Source organism: Phoxinus phoxinus (assembly GCF_949152265.1).
Source record: "Phoxinus phoxinus genome assembly, chromosome: 9".
NCBI classification, from domain to species: Eukaryota; Metazoa; Chordata; class Actinopteri; order Cypriniformes; family Leuciscidae; genus Phoxinus; species Phoxinus phoxinus.
Genome location: NC_136884.1, coordinates 11,377,935 through 11,405,788, shown reverse-complemented (window position 1 = coordinate 11,405,788; position 27,854 = coordinate 11,377,935). Strand labels below are relative to the sequence as shown.

General features: G+C 36.7%; 2 protein-coding genes across 4 annotated transcripts in view; one reads left to right on the top strand and one right to left on the bottom strand.

The window, feature by feature from the left end:
- The window catches only part of nrip2 (nuclear receptor interacting protein 2), an 18,468-nt gene extending 4,601 nt beyond the window's left edge, over positions 1–13,867 (top strand). The window contains exons 2-6 of the mRNA XM_079623988.1: positions 4,583–4,945; positions 9,657–9,739; positions 9,920–10,047; positions 10,594–10,646; positions 12,467–13,867. Coding sequence (XP_079480114.1) covers positions 4,583–4,945; positions 9,657–9,739; positions 9,920–10,047; positions 10,594–10,646; positions 12,467–12,586 — 747 coding nt within the window. The 3' untranslated portion in view covers positions 12,587–13,867. The remainder of the gene's footprint in view (positions 1–4,582; positions 4,946–9,656; positions 9,740–9,919; positions 10,048–10,593; positions 10,647–12,466) is intronic.
- itfg2 (integrin alpha FG-GAP repeat containing 2) overlaps positions 1–27,854 on the bottom strand; it is a 40,640-nt gene that overhangs the window by 10,137 nt on the left and 2,649 nt on the right. For 2 of the 3 annotated variants that reach the window (XR_013799087.1, XR_013799088.1), the window contains exons 8-11: positions 27,250–27,303; positions 26,848–26,939; positions 26,508–26,625; positions 24,610–24,783 (exon numbers count right to left, since the gene is read on the bottom strand). Coding sequence is in view for 1 of the 3 variants with exons in the window: in XM_079623987.1 (XP_079480113.1) it covers positions 23,373–23,452; positions 24,610–24,783; positions 26,508–26,625; positions 26,848–26,939; positions 27,250–27,303 (518 nt within the window). In the remaining 2 variants the exon portion in view is untranslated. Of the gene's footprint in view, positions 1–22,941; positions 23,453–24,609; positions 24,784–26,507; positions 26,626–26,847; positions 26,940–27,249; positions 27,304–27,854 lie in introns of those variants that run through there. The other variant, XM_079623987.1, reaches the window with a different exon arrangement.

Sequence of the window (27,854 nt, the reverse complement as noted above, 5' to 3'; positions counted from 1 at the left end):
GACAATTAAGAAGTCTTTACATAAGTTAAAAAAAACACACACACAAAAACGTCTCTTTTAAGCGTAATGTTTCGTAACTGCATTGTTGTCCTCCTTTAATGACTGCTTTACCTTGGCTGTATTAAGAATCTTATTATGAACGTTGGCCATTTCTATGTCCTGACTAGTCAATATTTTTTTCTTTTTGCATCTGGTGTGTAATGACTTTATATAATGTGATGCACAAGGTTACAGAGTCTATTCAAATCAACAACTATCAGAACCACACAAGAGCATCGCTCTATCAAGGCAACATGTAGTGACAGCCAGCTCTCAAAGGAGAGAGAGAGAGAGAGAGAGAGACAGAGAGAGAGAGAGAGAGAGAGAGAGAGAGAAGAGAGAGAGAGAGAGAGATGAACATAATGAAGATCAATCCTGTCAAAATCAACCTACTTCGCTCTATGAGAAAACCCAGATAAAGAGAAACACGGGTAATTAAGTTTTGTCTTTAAAAGCAGACTGAAAAACCATTTTATCTGAATTCACCTGTACATGCACCCTAAAAAAAATGGTGTAGAAACAATGTTCACTCAGAAAATGCTAGTAAAGTTCACAAATTACAAAGCAACACTGAATTAAATGTGAATTTTAGAAGTGAGTTTAAGTAGAAAAGACTGTAAAATGTATTCAATAATCTAGGTTTTCCAGTAAAATATCTTAAATTATAAGATGTAAGATTCAATAAATTAGCAAGATAATTATTTATAATCTTATTATATAAATTATATAATTAATAAATATTAAAGGGGTGGTATAATGCCCTTTTCACAAGATGTAAAATAAGTATTTGATGTCCCCAGAGTGTGTATATGTAAAGTTTTAGCTCAAAATACTCCACAGATATTTTTTAGGAAGACAAATTTTTTAATTTTTCACTTTTTGAGGGAGAGCAAAAACGCACCGTTCCTGTGTCTGTCCCTTTAAATGGAAATGAGCTGCTGCTAACAGCACAGGGGACGGAGCCTCAACAGTGTGTTTCCTTGTACCTCACACAGACATGCACTGAAAATGTCAATGTTTATGTTAAGACAATAATGGAGAAACTCAAGAAGAAGTGACAACATGTAGAAGCAACAGGCCAGTTGATGAATTTATGTATGTGTAGTATCTTCTAGTCATTGTTGATTAGCATATTCTGTCTTGATAATCTATAAATCGTGTTCCCGGGGGCGGGGCTTATGTAAATTTTAGGGTTAGTTATGTCACTAACCCGGGAGGAATGTTGTGTAGTCCCTATTAACCGTTTGTTGTAGTCCATAAAAAAGGATTTCTTTAAAAGCAAATATCTCCCTTTTCTTTTAACTTTGAGCACTTTGCAGATGTTGTATATGTATAACAGCAGCATTACACACTAACTAAATGAAAAAAGTGAAATCATAATCAACCACCCCTTTAAGACTTGTTTACAGATGTTTCTTGAATTAATAATTTTTTTATTTAAAAAAAGATGTTTAAAACAAGCAAGAAAAAGCAGCAACTGCGTAATACTATCAAATTAATATGGACCAAAATCTCTGAGAAATGTTTCCATGTTTGAATATATGCCATGAAGAATTAAGGCAGTTCTGAAGGCAAAATGATGTAAAGGTGATTCCCACAGAAAATGAATTACCCCTGACTATGTATTTGCACACATGCATGGTCACACACCTCATTAAAAAGAAGAGTGCAGTAATGAGGTCCATCACAGCCCAATTAACTTGATGTGTTCACTTACATTATTCATCTTTTCAATAATAATAAAATAATGGCCAATTGTGGTGTTCATTGTGAAAATATTTTCTCAACTGTTCTCTCCATTCAGATCTAACTTAAAGGCTCCCAGAGATTCATTTAGACTTAACCGTGTGCAAAATTAGATGTAGTCACGTTTAACAACGTCTTAAATCTCGTCTGAATTTTGGCACACTAATATTATTCGGCCATCATCCAGATTTTACTCTGCATGTTAATAAAGTTGCAGATGCTCATGGCTTATACACATCTAACTTCACCTGCGTTCTCATTCAAAACAAGTTAAATGGCAAGAAGATCAATACAAGGTCCTTGTGAAACCAGTAAACAACAGAGCAACAGAGCAAGCAAAGATACTGACATTTACCTTTTAGTCTCTCTTTTTACCCAACCAGTCAAGCCATCTGAGCAGAAGGACAAACAGAAAGAGTTGTGATTGGTCTGTCTACTGTAGCTGTCAGAAACGAGCGATGCATTTGTTTTCATGCAGGCAATGTAATCAATCAAATCAATTATAACAATCTAATTGACCAGCCTTTGGATGTAGAGCAGCAATAAAGAGCATCTGAAGCATCGTCCACAGTCAAGTCACAGCTGGATGGGTTTTCTCATTTTGTAAGAGGGTGTCAACAGGAATGTACGGGCTCGTGTGGAGGTCATCTCATTATGATGGGATAAAATGAGCTTAGCAATACCATCTCAGCCTTTGACTCCGTGTGAGGATATGGTTTCATCTGATCACACGGTATCGGACTTTGTAAAGATCAATGAATAAGAGAACAGATTGTTGCGACCTCTGTGACTTTTAATTTGATGAAAGAAGATGAAAATCCATAAATCAGTAAGCCTTGAATACATGAACATTGAAAAATGAAGTGCCACACCAGGCTGATCTTACAGGGAAAAAGTCAAAAAGCAGCAGAACTCTCATTGCGGCTGGGGATTCTGCTGACGGCCATGCACTCTTTTTCGATCAATATACAAAAGTCTGTTATAAAAAAAAAATGCTATTACACGCCATCTAACCCACAGCAGCGGATCAATCGTGTTGTTGCGTAGCTGGAGGAAATACCTAGTGATAATGTTTTGGTGAGCTGACACATTTATAGCACGATGCTGAAAAATGTTGACACAAGCACAGGATGAAAGTCTTTTCTGATTCAATGCTCATGTACTTTGGATATGAAAGGCTTTATTTCATTCTATTCTTTTTCAAAGACCTTATTTTTTTTAATTGTGCTTTATTTTTCTCCACCCACCTATCAACAACTAAAAAATGCATATGCAACACAGTTTTTTACATTATGATTATTTATTTTACATTATTATACAGTATTTTTTATAATTCAAATAGTTATAATTACAATTATATATACTGTACTACTTTCCAAAACACAGATATCATCTTAAGCTGAATTTTTAAACAGCATGAGCATATGCTTTGAGTTACAAAAGAACAGCAGATGAAAGAGAAGGGATTGAAAAGTAGGGGAAGATCTAGGTTTCTCTGTGTATTTTCAGCTTCCCCTTTGAGAATATCTGAATGGTACTTTCAAGAGGTCCTGATAATTGTATTATTAGAGGCAGAGAAAATTTTAAAAGCAGATCATATTGCAGTCTGGTCTCCTCAGGTCGCCCTGCTGTGGAAATGGCAGCTGTTCTCTAACTAAGTTATAGGGAGAAGCAATCTCATAGACAGTAACACAGCACCTGCACTTTGTACAGTGCCTTCTTTATCCAATATTTTCTTTATCCTTTATCTAATATAATACGGCAGGATTTGTTTCTGAAATATAACTGAGATGTGCTATCTAGCCAAAAGAAATATAACAGCATAATAGAATCACACTAACATCACAAGGCCAATGAAACTGAAATAAAGGCATCAGAAGAAAGCTTTGATTGATTCTAATTGAGATGTTTGTTTTTAGTGTTATACTGTTGAATGAGACTGAATTGCATCAGTTTGTTAAAGTTGTTTGACAGAGTGACACTCACAGCCTCAAAAACGACTATGTAAAATAACTATTTTACATTAAAAGCATGCTGGAAGTTAATGGTGTCTTTTGGGAACTGTGGCCAAAGCATACACACACACACACACACTTCAGCAGTGATTAAAGTGATGGGAGTCGTTCTGGAGCCGTCATGTTTGTTAATGGAGTTAACTTCAGCACTCCGTGTTTAATGTCGGAGTTTCAATGGCGAAAAACCGACTGATAAAACATCCGTAAACTAGTTTATTTCCCACAGGCATTCAAACAGCAGCAATGTAAAAGGGAAAAACAATTAACACGTATCGTCCAAGTGCTCAGCAAAATATCATTCTACAAAATAGCTCCACTGGTACTTCATTATAATGCACGGGGATCCTATTGAAAAAAAAAAGTGTGTCAACAATTGGAAATTAGTTTTCCCCCAGCAGTCTTACTGATATGAAAAAAACACCAGTATTCATTCATTTATTGAAGTAGAACACCAGTATTCATTATATGCATTTTGCAATGATAAACATTTAAAGCATAGTATCTAACACTTTAGTCACATGACAATAGTTTAATAAAAAATATAGAATTTAATTCAATTTAATTAAATATTTTTAATTAAATAAATGTTTTTCAGTCCAGTTTTATGACAAAAAACAAACAATATTTAATTTGAAGTCCGTATTAGGTAAATATAGTAGAACAACCAGGTTCTATATGCATATAGAACATTTGCATACTGTCTAAAATACACAAACTGCAGAAATATAGTACAGCCATAGCAATGAATGACATCACTTCCTATTCCCGTGTGCCCCATACAGCAGCCCCACAACATCGTGCAGCGACGCCTCATGGAGGGCAACATTCCACGTTTGCGTGGAGAGGCCCGGGACATCCCATCTCTTGTTCGCTCACCCCTGGCAGACAGCAAAGAGGGCGGAGAGCCAGAGGAGAGGAGCGAGAGCACGGTGGATGACTCCACGGAGGAGAGGGAGTCTCCGGAGGAGAGCGAGAAGAGCCTTAGGTCTGACGAAGATGCGGATAATGAATATGAAGGGGACAGCAGCGATGCAGGAGGGAAGACAGAGTCCAAACAGAAAGACAAAATGGGAGATGAGAGGAAGAAAGGTCTAAAAGAGGGCGAGAGAGCATCCTCCCTCTCAGCTCTAGTGGTCCAGTGTAAGGTAGGCATTCACACAGATGAACTGAGCTGAGCTGCCTGTGCCCATAATAGAAGCGATAACAGCTTGCTGTAATGACAAAACACAAGCTCTGGCTCCCTATGACTCACGGTTTTATTTTCCTCGCAGTCGATTGTTCTCGACGGTGGGGTTTGAGAGGGTTTAAGAGGACCAGTATGCATTAAAAAAGCCGAAAACAATGAAACACCACATGCAAAGTTTATAACAGAGATGACGTAACTGGTGCGCAAGTGACTCATTGTCTGGTGACATAACATCTATCTGACCCATACTTTTCAAAGGTTCAAAAACTCATACATAAGACACAAGGAACTATAAGATACAGTCCCGTTCAAAAGTTTGGGGTCAGTACTAAGTTTATTGATCACCAAGGCTACATTTATTTGATAAAAATACAGTAAAAACAATTGAAATACCTAATTTTAATATTATTTTTTTTGTCTTTTTTCCCTGTGATGGCAAAGCTGAATTTTCAGCATTACTCCAGTCTTCAGTCACACGATCCTTCAGAAATAATTATAATATGCTGATTTGCGTACAAACATCAACAAATCAATTGTGCTGGACTCTTTGATGAATGGATAGAACAGCATTTATTTAAATTATAAATCGGTCTACACTTAGGAAAACCAGAAGAAGTAGTACCATAATCTACACACTTACTAAAGACAATAACCGATAAGGAACAACTGAAACACTGACAGGGCTAAATATACTATAGGGAAAAATAAAGGCAAACTAGACACAGGTGAAACTAGTAACTAAGGCAACTAGTGAATTAACAAGACTAAACTGAAAGGAAACACAAGTCTACAGGCACATGAATGAAAACACAAGAACACTAAACAACATTACTGACAATAAATGCCTTTACTGTCACTTCTGATCAATTTAAAGTGTCTTTGCTGAATAAAAACATTCAAATCTTACTGACCCCAAACTTTTGAATGGTAATGTATATGAGAACGGAACAGGATTAGCTCACGAATTTCAATGACTTCTCCAGTCATTCGAAGTTACTGAACAAGGCGTCTTGTTCTAAAATATATGCATTTTTAAAAAACGAATTTCCATAACTTCTCCATTTGTTTTTTAAATAGCTAAAAAGATCAGTATTCTTTTAAATTAATTTAAGTTAAGTTCAGACTAGTGGCGGAAAAAATTATAATTTTACACTTTTTCAATAATTATTTTCAATTATTTCCTCAAGGTCTGAAAAGAATTCTAAATGTCCCTGATGTTTCAAGGTTTTCCAGAACCATCCATTTCCATTAAAAGGTTCTCTTTTTTACTATAGAGCAGACTGAACATCATCAAAATGGCCCATCTCACAGGACCCCCTCTCCATCACCCTCCATTCATGTAGTGATTGAGCGCGGTAAAAATAGACCCTAAATTAAAGCATGTGAACCAAAGAGCAGCTAATTTCCTCTGCCTACACATGTCAGCTAACAATTCAAGAACAACAAGACCAATCAATGGACCACTGAACTCAAATTAGGCAATCATGAAAATGCCTGTGAAAATTACCTGATGTGATATTAGCTTGTCCAGCTAATTTGCCATAATGACCAGCTGACTGCACATTATTTATTTATACTTAAAAAAGTAAATACATTAACAAATTAATAATTTTACATTTTAAAATGAATTGATTTGACATTAAAATTCAATTCATTACTTACTCGCATTATTATTATTATCATCAATCAAACAAATTCAAATCAAACAAATGAATCAAGGTTATTCTTACAAATTTGAAATATATTTAATGTATAATGAACAAAAATAGTATATTAGTTATAAATGAACATTAACCTAGATTAATAAATACCGTTAAAATTGTTCATTGTTATTTTATGACACCTAATATTAAAAATGTAACCCTATTGTATAGTATTCTCTTTTAAGAAAGAGACCACAAAGTGATACAAGAGAAAATTGCTGGGTCATTATACCAAAAACATTCGGCCGTGACACGACCGACCAATTATAATGAAGTATTCCAAAAAAGCAGTGTAATAAAGCTCGGATTTAAGCTAAATGAATGGAAATTCTCAGTTGATTCCGAATGAACTGAATGTTCTGGGAAACGCATGCAGTTGTATTGTCATAGGTGAACTGAAAGACGGAACGAAACCATCAGCGTCTAATTAAAGCTTGGGTAATGAAGAGCCAGATAAGTGGGGCAGCGTCTTACTGGTTCATGCCTCCTCTTCTGGAAAGATACGTTTCAGTTTGAGGCAGCAAGTTCGAGCACGATTTTGCTCCATGCAGAGCATCATTATAAATGTATCGCACATGCACCAATGCACACATATACACACATTTATAATAGCCGCAATCAAATAAAGACATAACACAGCTCACAATGGAAGCATCCCATCGAGTTTGACTGTTTTTATAGCGTCCACTAGGAGCGCAGGGTGCAAGGAAAGACACTGAGAAACTAATGAAGACGTACACAACCCGACACACATCCAAAAGTCACAGTTTGCCTCCTATGGCGTGTTTCCACCTCAATGTGTTTTATTTAGGCCATCTCCCATTGCAAGAAAAACACTTTCAACACAGCACTAAAGCTAGCAGAGGAAGAAACAAGTGTGAAACAATGCAAGGAAACCTGCAAGTGCATGTGGAACATACTAGTGGGGTCGGAAGCTCGGAACAATGTGCGAGAGGGGCTCAACGGCCCCCCGTACGTGCACAATGAGAGACTGACGCACTGGTGCGAGATGGTGTGTGTCCCACCTTTTATGTGGTAGGAAAGTTGCGGGGGTGACAGCTCACCTTGAGTGACAGGAAACTCAAAGAGGTTGCAACAAAGCTCTCATCCACTTATTTATCTTTAACGGTGGAACAGTGCTGACGCAGACCTCATCCCTCACTCATTAACTGTGCCGTTAAACACGCGAAGAGCAAAAGCTTAAGAACGCTTTAGCTGTGTGTAGGTGGAGCCATATTGTCTTTAAGTCCTCATGCATGCTGAGAGACCATATGCCAAAAACAGGATCCAAATCCCTCGAAATATCTCAGCTGAGGCTTCCTCCTCCCACGACACTCATCATATAATAATAAAAAAAGAATTATTTAATAAATAATGTGTTACTTATTAAGTATTAAAGTTGTTTAATAACCAAATGGTATTATTAATATTACACAGCTCTCTGAAATACTCGAATCCAGATCATATCAAGTCAAATAGTTGTCTTACTGGCTGTATTTACTATACAAAATCATGGTAACATACTTGTTCTTGGAGAGTTTAAAAAAGACAAAATTAAATTAAATAGTACATACTTTTTATAAGAGTTATGATGTAACAACAATGACACTTCAGGTGTTTACTTTTTTTTTTTTACACTCTACAATATACGTTTCCATTTGATAACATTAATTAACTACATTAGTTAACATGAACTAACAATGAAAAGTATTTATAGAGTATAGAGCATTTATTAATGTTAGTAAATTTGGATTTTTTCAACATTTACTAATACATTTGCTAATACTAATATTACAATCTAGGTTGTATCTGTAAAAAATCAGATAAACTATAAAAAAGTTGCTGCCTTAAATTTTTAAGTACAATCAACTTTGATGTTTAAGTCGTTCCAACTTAAATTAAATTAAACAGACTTAAATGAGTTGAATCTGGTATAACTTATAAAAAATGTTGAAAATTGCTTAACTTATTTTGACGAGTTAAAGCAATGTAAAAACATATGTTGTCATTGATCATATCATTTTTTACAGTGTAGATAATGCATTATCTAACGTCAACTAACAGGGCCTTATTGTAAAAGGTTATCATAATATCTCCACAAATTAAATATATAAACTAAAATATATTTGACTATATTTGACATCAGACATGCACATTTTGTTTTTAAAATACAAAAAAATATTTATACTTTGTCTTTTTTTCACACAAAATGTGCATATTTGCACATAGAAAGCATGAAAAAAAAAACAGATTTTATTTTCTTTTTTTTGCGCTGATCTATTAAGAAAAATGCAGATTATGAAAAATAACACATATGGAGTAAGCTATTGCATTCATTGCTAAAGTTACTGTTTACACAAATGTGGTTTGACCCAAAACGTGTGGAAGAATCCATCAGGAAACAAACGGATGGCTAATAAGTTAAAAAACAATCCACTAATTCTGCGAATACAGAACAAATTATTTACACATAAATGTCAAGCAAGCAGCATGAACAGGCACTTAGACCTTCCAAACAGCAAATGCTGCAAAAGCACAGGGTCATTGTTCATCTGATGAGCTCTGAGTTCTGCAAGCGCTGATGGAATTTCAGGTTAAAGGACAGACCGAGAATAAACTGACTCGCTGAAGCGAGACGACAGGAGCTTCCACAAAGTACCTTTGACAGTGTCGGTCCATTATTAACCAGAACTATTATCCTAAGACGCTGCTAAACTATCAATCCTGATACTGTCACACGATGTAAAAAACAAAACCTGGCATTGTCTATTTAAAAGAGCAAGAGCTAATATCTGTTCTTCAACATACTGTAGTGTCCCAGCTTGGCGTCTGTGTGTGTTGTTAGGCTGTTGACTGATAATGCGTTCTGCTATTTAAAATTCCTGCCACATGAAAGTGCATCACAAAGAATAAAACTGTATTATCAGGGAATTCATCTGAGTGAAGAAATCTTTTTTTATTTTGCAGTGTGGAGAAGCAGAGGTGATGTTATCCATAAACACAGGGTGCCAACACAACCACATCTCTAAAACATGCTGCAGACGACTGGGGTACTTTTATTTTACACACAACACACACACACGTTGTGTTTTCATGTTTTATGGGGACTTTCCATAGACATAATAGTTTTTATACTATACAAACGGTATATTCTATCCCCTTACACTAACCCTACCTCCTAAACCCATCACAGAAAACATTTTTGCATTACATGCTTGTATTTATTGCAGACTGAAAACCAACCAAGACGACAAACCTCGAGACAAGCTGCCACTCAGTGATTCAACAGCGGAGACCGTGAAGTCCCTGCACCTGCAGCTGGGCAGAGAAAGAGTTCAATGCACTGCCCAGGTCATAGGTCAGATTTCAAAGTTTCTCCAGTCACTTTCTTATGCACTGCCTATTGCATACAAAAAAACAAAACATGTCACTATTCAGCTGTTTATACAATGTTCGATATATTTGACCGAAGACAGAATAGCTGAGAGACATCTAGGGCATTCTCCTTAAGAGTTAGGTACTCAGAGAACCGGTTTCAACCAGTCATTTCTAAATATAAGTTTAATGCAAAAAGAAAAGTCTTATGAGGGTGTGAAAAGGGATTTTAATATAAAAGTCTTCAGCTTGTATTTGCATACAGCTTTCAGAGTAAGCCACTGACCTTTTCCAGTTCAGTCTGGGAATGCTTGAACAAAGAAATGTGGGCAGCACAGAGGAATTACATAACAGAAGAGTATACATGACTCGTGTTTCATGCATACAGATTTATAATAAAGCTATGCCAATGATGCCAGTTTTATCATGTGCTCTTCCATTTAGAGAAAGAATAAAATGATGCTCACAGGGGATAGATATTCTCTTTCTGCCTCCCACATTTTGAGTCTCACTTCTCGTCTGTTCACAGAGGATGCCACGTTTGAAGTGTGTCTGGGTCTACAGACTCTGCTGGAACTCAAAGTAAGCCCTGCGTTTATTAAACCTTATCTTCAGTGTCTCTAGTTTCTAATCCACGCGTCTCTGGCTTTTAAAAGTTTTGCATTGCATATATATATAGATAAATAAATGTGTGAAATATTCTCTACATATTTTTTTGCAAATCTATTGCTATCGATAGAATAAAATATTTATAAATGTTGAGTACAATTCTGTAAATTTTTAACATACCCATATTTTGTTCTCAATAATATTATTTATAATGAATAATGTTTTATTAATTTTACACAATTTTTTCATCACAACCTTTTCCTCTGCCCCCAGTTTGGTCTAGATCACATCATCATTCATTTAAATGAGACCAAATAATAGCAAATTACAAGCTTATAATCATATAGTTTGTCAATTTTGATTTTAGTTTTTTGATAAAAATCACATTATTTATCAAAGCAACTTATTTAGACGATCAAAAGTTACATTGCATTCAAAGTATTTTATCAGTAAGTAGTATTTTTTCTCATGCAATGCTCTACCAGTTGATTTTTAACAACTGAACTGTGAAAAATAAGCATACTGAAATCATCACAGACATAACTTGATACAAATCATATTATGAAATGCGTCCAAAAACAAAAAGCAAATAAGTTTTGAGGCTATGTTAGATCGTTTCTGACACTAAGTAGCTTTGTACATGATGGGGGGAGTTATTTTTTGATCATATATCTAAATATTGACTCAGTTCTGAATATGGTCATTTCAAGTGCCAGGGAAAAATTCCCCTTTGGGGTTTACATCAGTTATGAGGAGGAGGCTAAATGCTATTAAAAGAAGAGAAAATCCTTTTTAAAGTATGACAGTGGGAGCGAGAAAAGGGGATGTGAGAGAGAAAGCTAGAGAATGAAAGCGTGGAGGATGCGGACAGTATCTCTATAAGTATATGCAAATTCTATTCTTGTCAGAAGAAAAAGATAATGTATGCAATGAGAAGGATCCCTGAAACCAACGCGGACCTGTGAAGACAATAAACAAGAGAATTAAACCTAGGCCTATTTTTCAGCCACTCTTTTCACCTGGAATATATAAATGCTCTTCAGACTGTGGCAAACAACAACAAAGCCTGTTCACCAATAATCTTGCTTTACAAAGGCACAACACAGTAATAACTCTTTGTGAGAACCAGTGACCAAAGTCAAGTCTTTAGACTATGATCTGTCCTGTGTTTGGTTGAACTATGATCAGATTTAGAGAAAACAGACTGCGAAAATTGGTATCAAATAAATAAATGATTTATATAAAAAGCAGTTTTTCTCAGTTCCAGTGCTGACGTTACTGCGTCTTGAAATGTCCTTGCTCATAATTCTAATCATAAAGTATCTAAAAATAGAAAACTAACTTTGATGCTGATTACTAAGCAGCTGCTAAGGTGTCATCATTTGTTGCTAGGGCAGGCAATTATAGGGCAGAATTATAGACCGTATTATTGAACGATAGACATAATGATGGATAGAATAACAGATAGATTGAACGACAGACAGACGTATAGGATGATAGATAGAACGATAGAACAGACAGACAGAATTCTAGATAGGACAGCAGACAGATTGAATGACAGAGAAAAACTGATATAGATAAACAGACAGAACAATAGACATATAGATAGATAGATAGATAGATAGATAGATAGATAGATAGATAGATAGATAGATAGATGATCTTGATCTTTTGTAAGAGGAAAGCTTCAAGTCTGATCAGTCAGAAATGCAACAACTGTGACAATGAGAAGTCAATATAATGAGTAGTATAATACACCAGATGTGATGCAATGATCTGCTCTCTATTCCCAGTGCTGTGTGGACCTGAACTCCAGAGTGCTCCGTCTCCACAGCACAGAGCAGGAGCTTCCCTTCCTGGATCCTCCCGCTTGCAGCCAGTGCCATCACCATGACAACAACAAAAACATGTGACCTCGGACCTACGTGCCCAACAACCGCCATGACCGTACCCATGTAATCAGAGAGGAAGTTGACGGAAGGACGCCTGCATCTGGTCTGTAGTGTTCCCTTGTGCCAGATCAACATAGACAGGCCTCTCCTCTCTCTCGCGTCTTTCCTTCTTTATTATTCATTGTTCGTTTCTGTGCTACTTACAGAAATCTGCCAACTATGATTTGTTGTTATTATTTGCTGTGCTGAATTAGTTTTGATTAAATGTAATAAAGCTCAGGAGGAGGAAGGTTGTGTTCTGACATGTTAAAATTGCCTTTATCAAAATGACAAAAGGGGCATGTGGTTAATCCGTAAGAAATTGAATTAATGTTTGAAGACTGATGAGTAATATTCTCTAAGTGGTGATTTTAATTACAATATAAGTGAATTATATTCTTGTACGTTACAGTAACTGAGAGTTGACGAGATACTTCACACTTTGGGATCTCCTAAACAATCCCCAAAACCTGATTTTATACTTTTAAATGTGTCAAAAAAAACTAATCAGAACGTTTCTTTCACCCGAAACTGCCTTTAACTAAACAAAGACTGTGTTTCCAAACCTCATTTCCCTTTAGAAAGTCAAATCTGCCCTCAGATGATAAGAAGGACATTGGCCAGCCCAATCAAATGTTAATTGAGTCCTTGGGCCGCAATCTCACTCAATGACCCCCCAAACCAAGCAAAACACTTCATCTGCATGATTTTATGGACTTTTCCATTTGTATTTGTCTGCTTTTTGGTACGTCGGAGTGTGTATCACCTGCATGCGTTTTCTTTTAGAACGGTTCAATTCTCCTCTTCTAGTGCCCAGTTTCTAGAAACCCTGTTCAGTTGCTTCTCAGCTTGTCCTCATGACCGGAGGCATTTCTCCACCTCCTACGCCTTGCTCATTGCTCTGTTTTTCAGCACAACTAGACTGTCTTAGTACGGCCAAAATCTCCCACTAAAATGCCAACGATGACCCAAAGGGCATCTATGTCCCACACAAACTCACTCTAAAGGGTGGCGATAATTAAATTGTTGGCACACAATTCTCAATAACCCAGATCGCCCAGCCTTTTAACACTATGGATAACCTTTCAGTGAAGGATGTCCATATATTTGCCCATTTTATGTTCTTCTATTTCTTTCTACGCTGTGTTGATGGCCAATTGTATGAGAGAGAAAAAAAAAGAAGTTTATTTTTGGTGTTTTTTGGTTTCCTTTTCTCTGAACAGTATTTTCTCTGCCTAAACAAAATAAATATGTATTCTGGCTATAAAGGTCTCCGGGTCTTCATCAATGCACAGATCTCGTAACAAGCGTCCTGAAAATCTCAAACCCAAGGAGATAAACACCTGCGCTACCGCTGGCAAAAACAGCGAAAACACTGTGCTGCTCCTCACTCACTTGAAGGTTCCACACAGAGGTTCACGTGATCTTAATGTTGATTTGCCCAGGGCAGTCAACAGCCTATTTTAAGCTTCTTTCATCTGATGATGGAGGGAAAAGATGTTCCCACAACCATTCAGAGCAACATGGGATGACATCATTGACCCTCCACTGAGGGCAGGCTGCTCCCGTTTCAACCAGCATGAAGACTGGAAACACAGCCAAGACAAGAACTGCTCATTTTGTCGCAGTCTAAAAACCATTAAATCCATTCTTTAAAAAAGAAAGGAAAAGATATTATAATATATAATAGTTCTAAAATGACATATATAGTGTTCTAAACCGTTTTCAATGTGAAAGGGGCAATTTGTAGGTAGCATTCTTGTGGAAATCGAAGAAATCTCATTGTATTTAACATGAAATACGTTTCGATTGGCTTGTGTTGCGTCACACAAGTTTTTTTTTGCGTTCATTGTGAACAGACAAACTACTAAATAGTCATAAAAATAATAATTCATAGTTTTTCATGAAATTTTCATGTTCCAGGCTTTGAAACAACTGTTCTTTCCTGTTAGAATGCAACAAGCCACTTGGGAGGGGTAAAATAATAGTATCCATTACAGCCAATGATATCACAGTATCTATAATTCACTTTTAACAATCCAATCAAATCCAGACTTGTTAAGCGAATCTCTCCCTACAGTACGTTATTTTGCACAGTTTCATTTAGATATGTTGCATTATGGAAGTAAAAAGCATTGTTAATGCCTTTTTTGTGGTCTTTAAGGGAGAAAAGAAATTAAATTCAACTTTATAACAAATTTGCTACAGCACGACAAGACAGCAGTGATGCATAACACTATTCATCTGTAAATGGCCGTGTCGCACGCTGTGCCCCATGTCTTTCTGTCACATCCAATGATGACTTGAGAATAACAGATAATCCTGTAAAGTCTCAGTGCCACAGAAGAGTAGAAAATGCTTCTTTTATTTTTCAGCCAGTGCTCACACAGAGATGGGCTCTGCTACTGCTTCATAACCCATTGTGCAACGGGGGGCCTGTGGCGTTTTCTTCTGACTCAGTGCACATGCCACATCCTGTCACAGTTTTAAAAGACATCTCATTGTATCGGTGCAATAATATTTTTTGTGCAGATTTACAGAACAGCAATGTAACCTCTGACACGTAGTTTTAGGGATTGACACGCTTGCTAATTTTGCAAGACGAATGAGTATCTGCAAGATCTGCATTTGCAAGAAGAATGATCGGTGTATGCAAACTCCTGCAAAGATCTGAATTAAGTTTAAATACATAAGCAGCAGAAATCATTGGCTCGGCACACTCATCAAGGCAACATTTTTCCAATCTTCAGTTGTTTGATTTGTTGAGCCTGTGCAAATTGTAGCTTCTTAGCTTACAGTACTCTTATGAATACCTCGGTTGTAACGTTTGTTTATTGCGAGATGACGACGTTTCCATTAACCGATGTTATGCGACCAGAACATAATTTTTCTCTCTCACGATAAGTTATTCCAAAAATCATGGAGACGGTTGTGGGTAGGTTAACGTATATCGCAGCCACCGCACTAGCCATTATTTTTAATCGTAGGAGACGTATGCGTGTTATCCAAGCATTATTAGCAAGGAAAGCCCCTTATACTTGAGAGCGCCCATGTATGAGGAGCTTCTGGAAGCCCTTCTCCCTCATTTCTGCTTCAAGGTTTTGATCAATTTTGGCATTTCTTTGTTGTTTAGAATCCAGTATACCCGTAATTCTTTTGTCTTTTATAAGTTTGATAAAGAACTCTGTCTCGTCTCCAGTTAAAACATACCGCGCTATCTTTAAAGAACGATCATGTGACGTTTATGTAAGCCAGTTGACCTGAAAATGCGAAACAACAGTTTTCATTGCAGCTTGCGAATTGCTTAATGCAAGTGTAAAAGCGTTTTTGACGCGTTTCCATTGGGATTATTTTCAATTCTCGAAGTGAATTCTCAATTCTTTCAATTTTCAAAGAGTAATGGAAACGCAGCTAGTTTTGCGTTTCTATCAGCTCGAACAAGTCTGGCCATTCTCCTCTGACTTCGGGCTTCAACAAGGCATTTTCACCCACAGAACTGCCGCTCACTGGATACTTTCTCTTTCTGACCATTCTCTGTAAATCCCAGTGGATCAGTGGTTTTTGAAATACTCAGACCAGCCCGTCTGGCACCAACAGCCACGGCACATTCAAAGTGCCCTTTCGTCCCCATTCTGATGCTCAGTTTGGACTTTAGCAGGTCATCTTGGCCATGTCTATATGCATTGGGTTGCTGCCATGTGATTAGATGTACCTAATAATGCAGCCAGCGGCGAGTGTATACTGTATATTATTTAAAATAAACAATATATATTGTTTGCATACAAGCCAAGATTCTTCTGTACCGCTCCTCAAATGAATAACATTTTTAGTAACATGCTTATTTATTTACTGAATGGACAACAGACAGGACACTTTTTGTATGGCTGTTATCTGAAGTGTGAACAAGAAATCCAGTGGGAGTGCAGCAGATGTACGAGACTAACAGGCAGGGAATGAGCTCCCTCACAGCACACAGGTGGGTTTAGGGGTCAAGCTTTGATTGACAGCTTCATAGAAAAGAACAAATAAACAGAACCTTGTGTGAGCAATCTGCCAGCCCTTTCTCAACCCTAAATCCTTCCACCACCAAAGGCAGTGTGATATTTTTGCAGAGAACACCCCATGGTGTCGGGCCGGGCAAAATCCACCTCGGGTGTGCAGGTGGAAAGAGAAGCATTGATTAGAGGAAAAGACTCACATGCACGGCAAGTCCAAAATGGAGCGAAGAAGGAATAAAGAGGAAAGGGGCATCTTCCTGTCCGTAATGAACACGGCTAAGGGCAGAACACAGCGGAAGGACCACAGCGGTGTTTAATATCAAGATCTAATGAGCTTTGCACCTCTAATGGCACGAGCCAATGAGGAACCACCACAGAGGAACGCATTAAACGGAAACCCCGCTGCCAGCGGGATAAACATAGGGGCTTATTATAACTGCCATTTGTGTTTCCATCGACAGGAGCGCCTCTGAGGGGGCTGATGAGATGATGGAATGAGGGACTATTACCAGCACTAGAGAAGTTAAGTGTCATTAAAAAAAATGGCCGGAAACGGAGAATGAGAAAGCCGGCGCGTGGGGAAGCTTGACGCATCACTGTCAATCAACAGGCTGGAATCCCTCTCCGTCTCCACATGAGAACGAGCACGGATGCAAGGGAGGAAGACAGGCGCACACATTAGTCACAGGGATTTGAAGAGGCATAATCTTTTATGATTCACTCCCTTCTCACCACAATCATAAGTGATGGGTTGTAAGAGGCCAGCGGTATTAATTAAGGGCTTCTCTATTGCACATATGAACTGGGTTAATGGAAGATAATGTAAATAACCTTAATGTGACCAAAATACGAATAGGGGGTTAAAGGAGAACTCCAGCGCAAAATGAACCTTTGGTCTAATTACACATTGTTACCTAGTCAACCGTTATCTGAGATTTGTTTTCATGATTATCGAATGTAAATAGTTTTATCTCTAAAAACAGTTTAGCCTATAACGCTAGTATAACGCTAGTATATGGGGCATGGAGTAATGACAAATAAAAATCGCTTGTTAATACCACTAACAAGGCTCAAAATAGCCCCACACTAACACGGCAGCATAATGAGGGTCCCTACCTTCAAACCGAAGCATTGAGAACTTTGACAGTGTCCAGACAGTTTAATAAGAAGATATTTTATACATACAGTCAACTTCACGTATACAAGCAGAAGCCATCTTAGAAAAACAGACTCGATCAGTCAATCAACGAAACGCCGATCTAAATGCGCTGGACCATATGAGATTCTACACAGTTCAGCGCATTTGGATCGGCGTTTCGTTGATCGACTGATCGAGTCTGTTTTTCTAAGATGGCTTCTGCTTGTATACGTGAAGTTGACTGTATGTATAAAATATCTTCTTATTAAACTGTCTGGACACTGTCAAAGTTCTCAATGCTTCGGTTTGAAGGTAGGGACCCTCATTATGCTGCCGTGTTAGTGTGGGGCTATTTTGAGCCTTGTTAGTGGTATTAACAAGCGATTTTTATTTGTCATTACTCCATGCCCCATATACTAGCGTTATACTAGCGTTATAGGCTAAACTGTTTTTAGAGATAAAACTATTTACATTCGATAATCATGAAAACAAATCTCAGATAACGGTTGACTAGGTAACAATGTGTAATTAGACCAAAGGTTCATTTTGCGCTGGAGTTCTCCTTTAAGGTAAGATGAGTTCCAGTCACTTAGCCAATGCTGATATCGTGCAAGACACACATTTGGGATTTTGACACAATTGTGAACCCATTGGTTAACATAATCCTAGGGTTTCTGGTTTAATTTTTTAGCATAGGTTCTAATTGCCATTTTTATGGTTAAGCACAGGACATGCAACACATTTTAATAACTGCTTGTTCATATGTACTAATAATCTTCACCTCTGCGGCAGCTCTCAAATCAAATACAGTGTTTGACTGCATTATGTTTAGTTACAAGAACCAATGACATTTGTTTGATGGTGAAAAATTATACTGATGTCCAACCTGTGGCAATAAGCAATATATCTGTCAATCAGGGTTTTTTTCCCCACTGAAATCTCAATAATATTTTGGTAAATACGTCACACTTTCTGCTAATTCTACATTTGGCAATACAAACTCATGAATTACTAAAGACCACATTTGCATTTCTCATTACATTTCAATAATCCATAGTAAATCAGCATGTGTGATGCATGCTGATGAATCATAAGACCAAGCAAAATTGAAATTACAAACAATCATTTACATAGCATGAGTCACATTCAAGCGCCACAGACAGCAAACGCTCATTGATGCAATTAACCTTGATGCATTACACACGCCATTCGCATTAACACAAACACAAGACGACACACTTGCACACACACAAGTCCTCGTGTGCAAACAACCCGAATGGCCTCTAGAGAGCTCGACTCCAGGCTGTCAGTTGCCATAGTCTTCAACTCAGCTGAGTCTGAATTACTCCCTCTAGCTTAACCGATTCTGTTGCAGTTTTTGAGGAGCAGTGAGAAGACAGCACACATTTTTTTCTCTCTCTTTTTTTACTGGAGCTTCCCAGGTGCATTCAATATATCTTTGCTAAGAAATCTTCTCTGACCCTCTTTGACCCACTCAAATGGTTTAGAAAGGAAAACAAATTGCGCTGTGCCCACAAAAAATGTAAATGATGTGTACGTGGCACAATAGTCTCTTCAGCCTGTGTGATGAAATTCACACAAAAACACTTTCAAAAGAGTAGCATCTCGCACTGACTAAGGAGTTTCGATCACAGACACGCAATATGAAGGTCACTATATCATACCAACTTTTAGTTGCCCATGTTGTCAAACAGTCAATCGACACGAGACCGAGACACATAGCAATATTTGACCATGAATAATTTAGAGTTTAGTCCACCTAGGACCCCAGAGTGTAGCAGTTTGTAATACCTGATCAAACAAAAATAAGATATATTAGGCCAAGGATATAGGCTAAGCTAACAGGCTAATTTTAAAATATGCGCAGGATATAGGCAATGTATACTGTGCTAACCGCACAGAAAAACATAAGCTAATAATTTTTTTTTTTAATATTAATTTTGCAATCTACAATGTAATACTATTAAATGTAAATTAAAAATACATTAATTGTCGTAATAACACAGTTCAGAGTCAGACGATGTACATAAACATTTTTTTTATTTCTAATGAGGTAATGAATAATTGAGTATTCTTTATAAGTTCTTTCAGCCTGTGAAATAACAAAATAAAAACCAGCCAGCTGTTCTTTCAGACAGTTCTTTCAGACAGTGAACCAGTCACAAACAATGACAATGACACTGGTTCAAAAATATTGCATGCAGCAGATGCTCATTGGTTTTAATGGTGCATTCTGGGAAATTCTATGTAATTTTTTAAGTGAACTAGAACGATTTTGACAAAGGAACAGTCCTAGAAACTTCCTGGGAAGTGCACTTGATATCGAACAAGGGATTGAGAGACATAATAAAGATTCTTAGTGCATATGACAGGTAATATTTGCCTTTACAATCAGTAACACCTGAGACTTTAATACTCAAACACAGACCCAGTGCTAAAATCTGCAGCACAAACAAACAGAGCTGAACCATCTTTCATATTTTGGCTGTAGAGATTCCCAAGGGAGGTCTGTTCTCAGGGTCAGCTTTCTGCTGGCTTCACATCAGCTAGTTTTTTTTTGTGCAATGTTTTCTTACAGCCTGGCAACAAGTTCAGTTCACATGGAATTAAGCAAATGTACAGCTCATTTAGATATGGGTCAGAAAGTCAAAGTGCCAGTAAGACACGTCAAAATTAATGTTTCCTTATGACTAAAAAACTATCAATATTACGGCACACAATGCCACTAAATTCACAGTGTGACCCTGAGGAGTTGGGTTCTTTGATGGTTGCTGTGCCCATTTACGGTAAAACAGGAAGTGTGATAAAGACTGACGAGAGTGCTGACCATTCAGTGTCTTTATTCTACTCTGCACTTTTAAGGGCAAATCATTTTGTGCATGGCTTTTTTGGGTGGCTGAGGGATCAAGCTAAATTCCAGTCAGTGAACTGCTGTCACACTGCTCAAAATATATTAATAACAGTAGACTTCATGCATTAATGCTTGCAAACATTACTAGATGAAGCACAGAGTCATTTCTTCCTTACTAAAAAAAAACTAAGAAATGAATAGTACTTTTGAAAATTATGTTTTATTTTACACAGCATGGGGGCTGCCATTTTGAAACACAAGACCAGTGTTATTAGGGGCTGTTTACACGACAACGCTTTCAAAAATGGAAGACTTTTTATGCGTTTTAGCCATTCATTTACACGACAACTCTTTTGAAAAACGTGTTTCAAAGTGAACGTTTTTGAAAACGGTCTCCGTGTAAACAACAAAAACACAAATCTGTGAAAGCAGGCTTGACATCATGCACATGCGTATTTAGTGTTCAATCTAGTGTTTCATCACCATCTAATAGTCTGGCAGCAGAATACAGCGTTTTTAGTTGTTTTCGTGGAAAACTCAAAGGAAAAACCTCTTCGTTTTAAGCATATCGTTGTTGGGTAAACGTATCCTAAAACTGAAACTAAAAATAGTTTTCAGTAATTGAAATGAAATATTTAATATTTTTTTTTATTAAAATATATAATTTTTTTAAAAAAATGACAAAAGCATGTTACATTATTACTAAAATAAAAACAAAATAAAAAATGTTTTAAAAAATATGAATAAATAATATAACCGTATATAAATAATATTAAAATAAGACAGTGTTTGTGGAAAGCAGCTAAATACGGTTTGCTTTTTTTCTTTCTTTTTTTTACGGTTTGCTTTTTAAAATTGTGTTTTATTATTATTATTATTATTATTACTACTATTAGTATTTTTTTACTTTTTATTTATAACTTATAAAGATTATAATTAATTTTTTAGCTTTGAGAGAATCATGTTTTTGTAAATATCTTTTAAAGGGAGAAATCCTAAAAGCCCATTCTGACTGGGTAAAAGCCAAATAAACATTAAGTTCAGCATTTACTGACTTCAATAATCTGTTTCGTTCACCTTCACAAGACTCAGTTGCTGAACGCCAGCATGTGAACTCTTGAAAGGCTAAAGAGATGTTTGTGTTCACAGAGTACATAAGCTGTGTCTGGAGAACAACTATATCCCCAGTGTTCTGCGGTGAACGGCAGAGCTCAGAAACGCCTCAAGGGCAGACACACACACACACACACACACACACACACACACACTCACACAGGGGACTGACAGTGTTTCAGTACAACTGAATTTGCAGACACGGACACACTTCAATGTGTCCTCCCTCCTCAGCAGTAAGAAACCCCATAATGCATGATGACACCTGAGCCAAACATTGCTCTGAAGTAGACACACACACAAACACCCTGAAATCAATGTGTCCTCCTGCTCTCCCAAAGGCAAAGTATCTCCATAATCCATCGATAATGCATGAAGCTCCACAGGCTCAGAGCAGGTGGTGGGACACAGAATCCTCCCCCTGGGCTTCTCCTACATTTCAGACACAAGGAGTGCTTCTCAGTACTCAAACTGATGCTTCCTCGCTCCTCCGTCCTCCAGCCCGTGACCTGCTGGAAACCGATCGTACTCTGCCATCTCAAATCTCGAATCGCACTGCGTGGAGGAGAGGAACGAGGAAGCTTCCTGAGGAGTCATGAGCGAGGATACACAGGTGTATCCTTCCCTCGCATCCTAAAGGTGTGGAGGATTCACAAATAAGAAATGAGAAGCACAGGATTTCAGTTTTTCCCTGAGACCTTTTGCTATTCCTAGCCATTACTCTTCACCTGGAGCTCAACACGGCTCAGTATAAACCAACACCTCTCAAACTAAAGCTATAAGAGTCATTCCTGTTTACGAAGTACTTTTTGAAATCTGTAACTTTTTATACAAATTAACATGCTTGTTGTGTCAAAGTACTTCACCAGACTTTCCGAAACAAGCTCACACATTTAAACTTGAATAATTATTTACAAAATTCTGGGTGGAAACTAAAAAAAAAAAAAAACCTTAAGTTAGCCATTACACAGTGAAGGACTGAGAATTAGCTTACACGAGGGTGTCAAAGGTCAAAAGTAATCAGTTTTGAGCGTCTTAAAATTTTGATAATGTAATAATGATTTCTGTTATTTTATAAAATCTTTTAAAGTGAAACAAACCAACTAATACCACAACATAGATGTTTTCTTATCAGCATGATGTCACTTCCTGTAGGATGTCACTAAAGAACAGGATTTTGTTAGTATGGAATATTACTAGAATAACAAGTGATGTTGTATAAGTAGTTGAATAATTTATTATATAGCAAGAAGGTATTTTATTTAGTATAGTACTGTATAATAATAATAATATACAAAGAGTTTATTAAAAAGAAAACATTAAGCTACATATATAACAAGAAGGGATTTTTAAATCAATATATGCAAATATATATTTTCTGAATATAAACAATATATATATATAATAAATGGTGAAGGGGGTATAAAAATAAGCTGCAATAGGAATGATTCATATATTCCACCAATTTCAATAGAACCTCATGATCAAAAATTGTCTCCAAAGGATCAGAAAGGAAACTGTGACGAATGAACGGCCTGAAAAGCAATAGCAGCAAATGACAGGCATAGACACAAGAGGAAACATCCTGATGTAGTTTTATTAAAAGTCTATTCACAGAAATGAAGATCTGTGTTTGAGAGTCGTGATTCACTCTGTGCCGTCATTCGGTATGTTCTTGTAGAGCACGTCTCCAATGAGTTTCCGAACCGCTACAGTGTCACTGATATCTGTAAGGTGCACAGAAAAACACACCCATATTGTTTTTATTATTTAATATGGTGATAATTCTCTGCTTTCCTGCAGAATGTAAAACACTAAAGACTGTGTGTGTGTGTGTGTGTGTGTGTGTGTTGTGCACAGAAACGGGCCAAAGGCATTGCGTAAATGAATTATAAATTCAAAAATGGGTACGAAAGGAGCTTTTATATAAAGTAAAATTCAACTAAAACAAACCATCCAATCCACTAATTGAAATTTGATCAACCCTCATCTTTTAAATGTTCCCATAGGGAACTAAAAAGGCGTCATCATCAACCTAGAATTAAAAGCTGTTTCTAACAAGATAAAATACATTTGTTAAATATTCAGTGAAATTTATTGGTGAACACATCAGCTCTAAAAGCCTCACTTGGTATAAATCTCTACTTATATCCTACAAACATCACTAATGGTCTACCGAATAGCTCTCCATCTTTCGTGATTCCTCTCACCTGCAGGAGTTCATGGCGGCTGCGTCCCGTGGCACGGTTAGCTAATCACGCTTTGAAAATCACGTTGTGGGAGCACATCAGACTCCGAGGATGAATAATTAACAGTGGCCCCAGGAAGTCAAGCTGGCTTTTCATTAACAACTGTGCATGTGGCAGGAGTCTGAGTGAGCAGAATGACCTGACCCCCCTTTGGCCCCAGTCAAACGCTTTTGAATACGAATGCAACTTATGCCGCGTCCCAAGAAATTGAAATGACGGGGCGCAAGAACGCGACTTCAAGAGTCTCTTCAGCCCCTGAAAACACTTTCAGAAGAACAGGACTTGTTGCAGGGGTTATTTTTTTCACCAGTCCAAACAGAAAAATAAATTTTACACCGTAAAATTCTAGATTGGAGTTTAAAGCAATTAAAAAAACTTGCATATTGGCCTTCATAACTTAATCAGCTTAAACATCTTTAGTTTCAACAATAAAACACGTGTTTCATAAATATATTTTGGCATATGCTTTTTGATGAGTGCTCATTACTCATAATGTAAAGTCATGCCCAGTCAGAAATGCATTCAGAAACTTGATCTTGCCTATACATCATATCTTTTTCCCGGCTCCTCCACTGTGGGCAATGTTGAGCTCTACAAACAAACACACACACGCACACACGCAGACGTCCACTCACCCACTCCCAGTCTGTGAAGCAGGTCTGGATACTCGGGTCTCTCTTCCAGCACACTCAGCAGGTTGGTGGGCTCCATCCTCTCCAGCTCCACTCTCCAGTACACATAGATCTTATGGTTAAAGCTCACATAGACCAGGCAGGGGCTGTTCCTCCCATCCTTACATGCATACTGACCTAATGGAGGAAATAGGAACATGACAAAGAGGACACATTACAGACTATATTACCAAATGTAAAAACGAACATTTAATAAAAAATTATAAATGTGTAAATTATTACATTATATAATAAATAATAATGTATTTATTAAAAAATAAAAATAATCTACCTTTGTATTATAGTAACACATTTATATAATTGTTAAATAACCAATTATCAATTAGTTAGTAATGTAATGCTCTTAACATGATTAAGACAATAATAGGAAATATTGTTTCAATATTTTTGATTTTATAAAACGGATAGCTGTTGAACTGGATTGTGATTGGTCAATACAGCATTTTAGCCCCGCTCAAATACATTCTATGGCAACAGTTATGATGTCAAACATCTGCTCATTAAGTTACTGTGCTGCACCCATAGAGACTAGTAACTAGTAACCTTAGTTTACATTTTAGGGACTAGATCTTCTAGCGGAACTGTAGCACAAAAATAAATAAATAAATACAATAAGCAAAGAAACAAATAAATAAAATATATTTTATATTATATATAAAATATTTACATACTATTACATACATTTAATAATAAATATATAATGAATAAGTATCCCAGTAACTTGTTGCCTTCAAATAATGTAAAGAAAATAAATCTTAAGGTTACACTGACCTTACCAGAAATCACAGAGACAATATAACATAAAACATGAAATTGATTGTGTAGTAGTCTAATTCATTTAAAGGTATTTGAGTTACCACCAGACACTTAAAGTTTAAATTGGAGACAAACCATGGTATCAAATATGGTATCAAATATGTAAATGTGTGCAAAGGCTCTGTTTACTATAACACTTTTTTAAGCTGATAAGCTTGAATGAATGCTTACTAAATGAAATTACACCTCTGCATTTTTGTTTACACCTTCAAATGGAAATGACCGATCAGGAATTCAAAGGTGCTGTATAGACAAGACCACATAATGTTACACGTGGCGTCTGATCTCTTTAGCATTAGAATATGTTTTTCTCCAGAGAGAGCTTGCGTGTAAAGAGCAGCACCTCTCCTCGACATTCCCATCATACAGCAGACTCACGGAGACTGGGGCTGAATTTTAATGAGCGCACGCTCCCTCCACATTTGCTCTCTGCATTTCCACCAGATGAAAATTATGAAATGAAGACTCAGGTGTATGAGCTGATAAACATTACACGTACTGTGTGAGGCTTTGTTGTACATGAGTCAGTGGCCTTTCAATGTCAACATGAATGCAACTCATGACGCTTTTGTGTGCATCACATCTATAAATTTAATCCTTTTAATGCAACAGTTTCAATACTTCACCAATGTGCACTGCGATGAAAGAAAGAGAGAGAGAAAAAAAGGTGATAAAAGGAACAGGAAGATGCAAGCAGAAATGAAAGAGACGGGTATAAAAATGAGACTATTTCCCACCCTGCAGATCTTTCTACTAGCATAAATTATTATTATAAGGAAAATAGTCGTTTTATCTTTATTAGATAGAACAATGGACGGATGGATAGATAGATAGATAGATAGATAAATAGATAGATAGATAGATAGATAGATAGATAGATAGATAGATAGATAGATAGATAGATAGATAGATAGATAGATAGATAGATAGATAGATAGATAGATAGATAGATAGATGTGTTCCGAACTTGTTCTTGACGAAAAATGATAAGATTCTTCCTGATAGAGACTATAAGAGAAGCTCACCCGCACAGAATGCATTCACATTTTCATCAAACTGGAATCGGACCACCATACGCGTATGATCGATGATGTAAGTCTGGCCGTCCCAGGCACAGGCCACCACTTCCTCTCTCCCATCACCCTTAACACATGTACAAAAACACACCAAACTAATACACATCAGGTAGAGCACTTTTTGGTGCATTTTCTGGTAATCAAACATTTATGAAACATGAACATAGAAAAGTTTTAGCATCATTTCTTTGCAGATGGTTTGATATTTTATATGTGATTCAAATATATATATATATATACTGTATATGCACATAAATAGTTTTTGCAGCCTCTGTAAACCCAGACTTACAGTGACATCCAGCTTCTGGAGGGCAAAAAGCTGGTGGTCCACCTGCACTGACCACAAGAGCTTCTCAGAGCTGTCCATGAGCTTCAGCGTTCCTGGAAGACCACCATTCAACAATTCAAAAACAACCACAACAGCTAATGAAAAACAACAGCTAACCAATAACATCAATCCACTGCTGTCCAAACAATTATCAACAAAAAAAATAAAATCAGGTTTGAATTTGTACTGTGTAACTGAGTGGCCATGAAAAAAAAAAATTACGTGAAAAACAAGCCTGCACTTTTAGAGTAAAAAGCCAATCTTTATACACACCTGAGCCCAGAGTGAACAGAGAAAACACATGTGCTGGGCTCTACTACATCAAATAACCTCTAGCATGTAGTGGAGTAATCAGACACTCACCGTCTAGAGTGCAAAGAGCAAACAGACCACCTTTAGACGAATCATCCTTAGAACCTGCAGAAAACAGAAACAAGTTATGTCACTTTATTTATTTGTTTGTTAAATTCTGAGAATGATTTGTGATTAGCGATGGACCAATATTTCAACAACTTTTATACATAATGATATAATATCTATAAATACATTTGAATATAAATATACTAATACACATAAAAAACATTATTATATAAATTTATTAAAAATACTTTATTTATAATTTGCTTATAATTTTAATGTTACTGCCAATAAGCAATAAATGGCCAATATTAAAATTCTTTATTATATTGAGAAAATAAACGAAAAAATAAAATACTGCAATAAATTGTTTTAAATCCTACAAGTGAATTTAAAAATCATAACATTGTAATAGACAATTTTTTTTAAATAAAAAATGTAAGTGTTAGATCGCAAAGTTAAATGTAAAAATGAGCACGTACAATCATACATCAAACATCGACCAATACCATTAAAGGAGAACTCCGGTCAATTTTAACATTGAGCTCAATTTTTTGTAAATTTGGAGTGCTGTCAATACAGAGAACAACGCCAAAAATCAGTGTTGCATA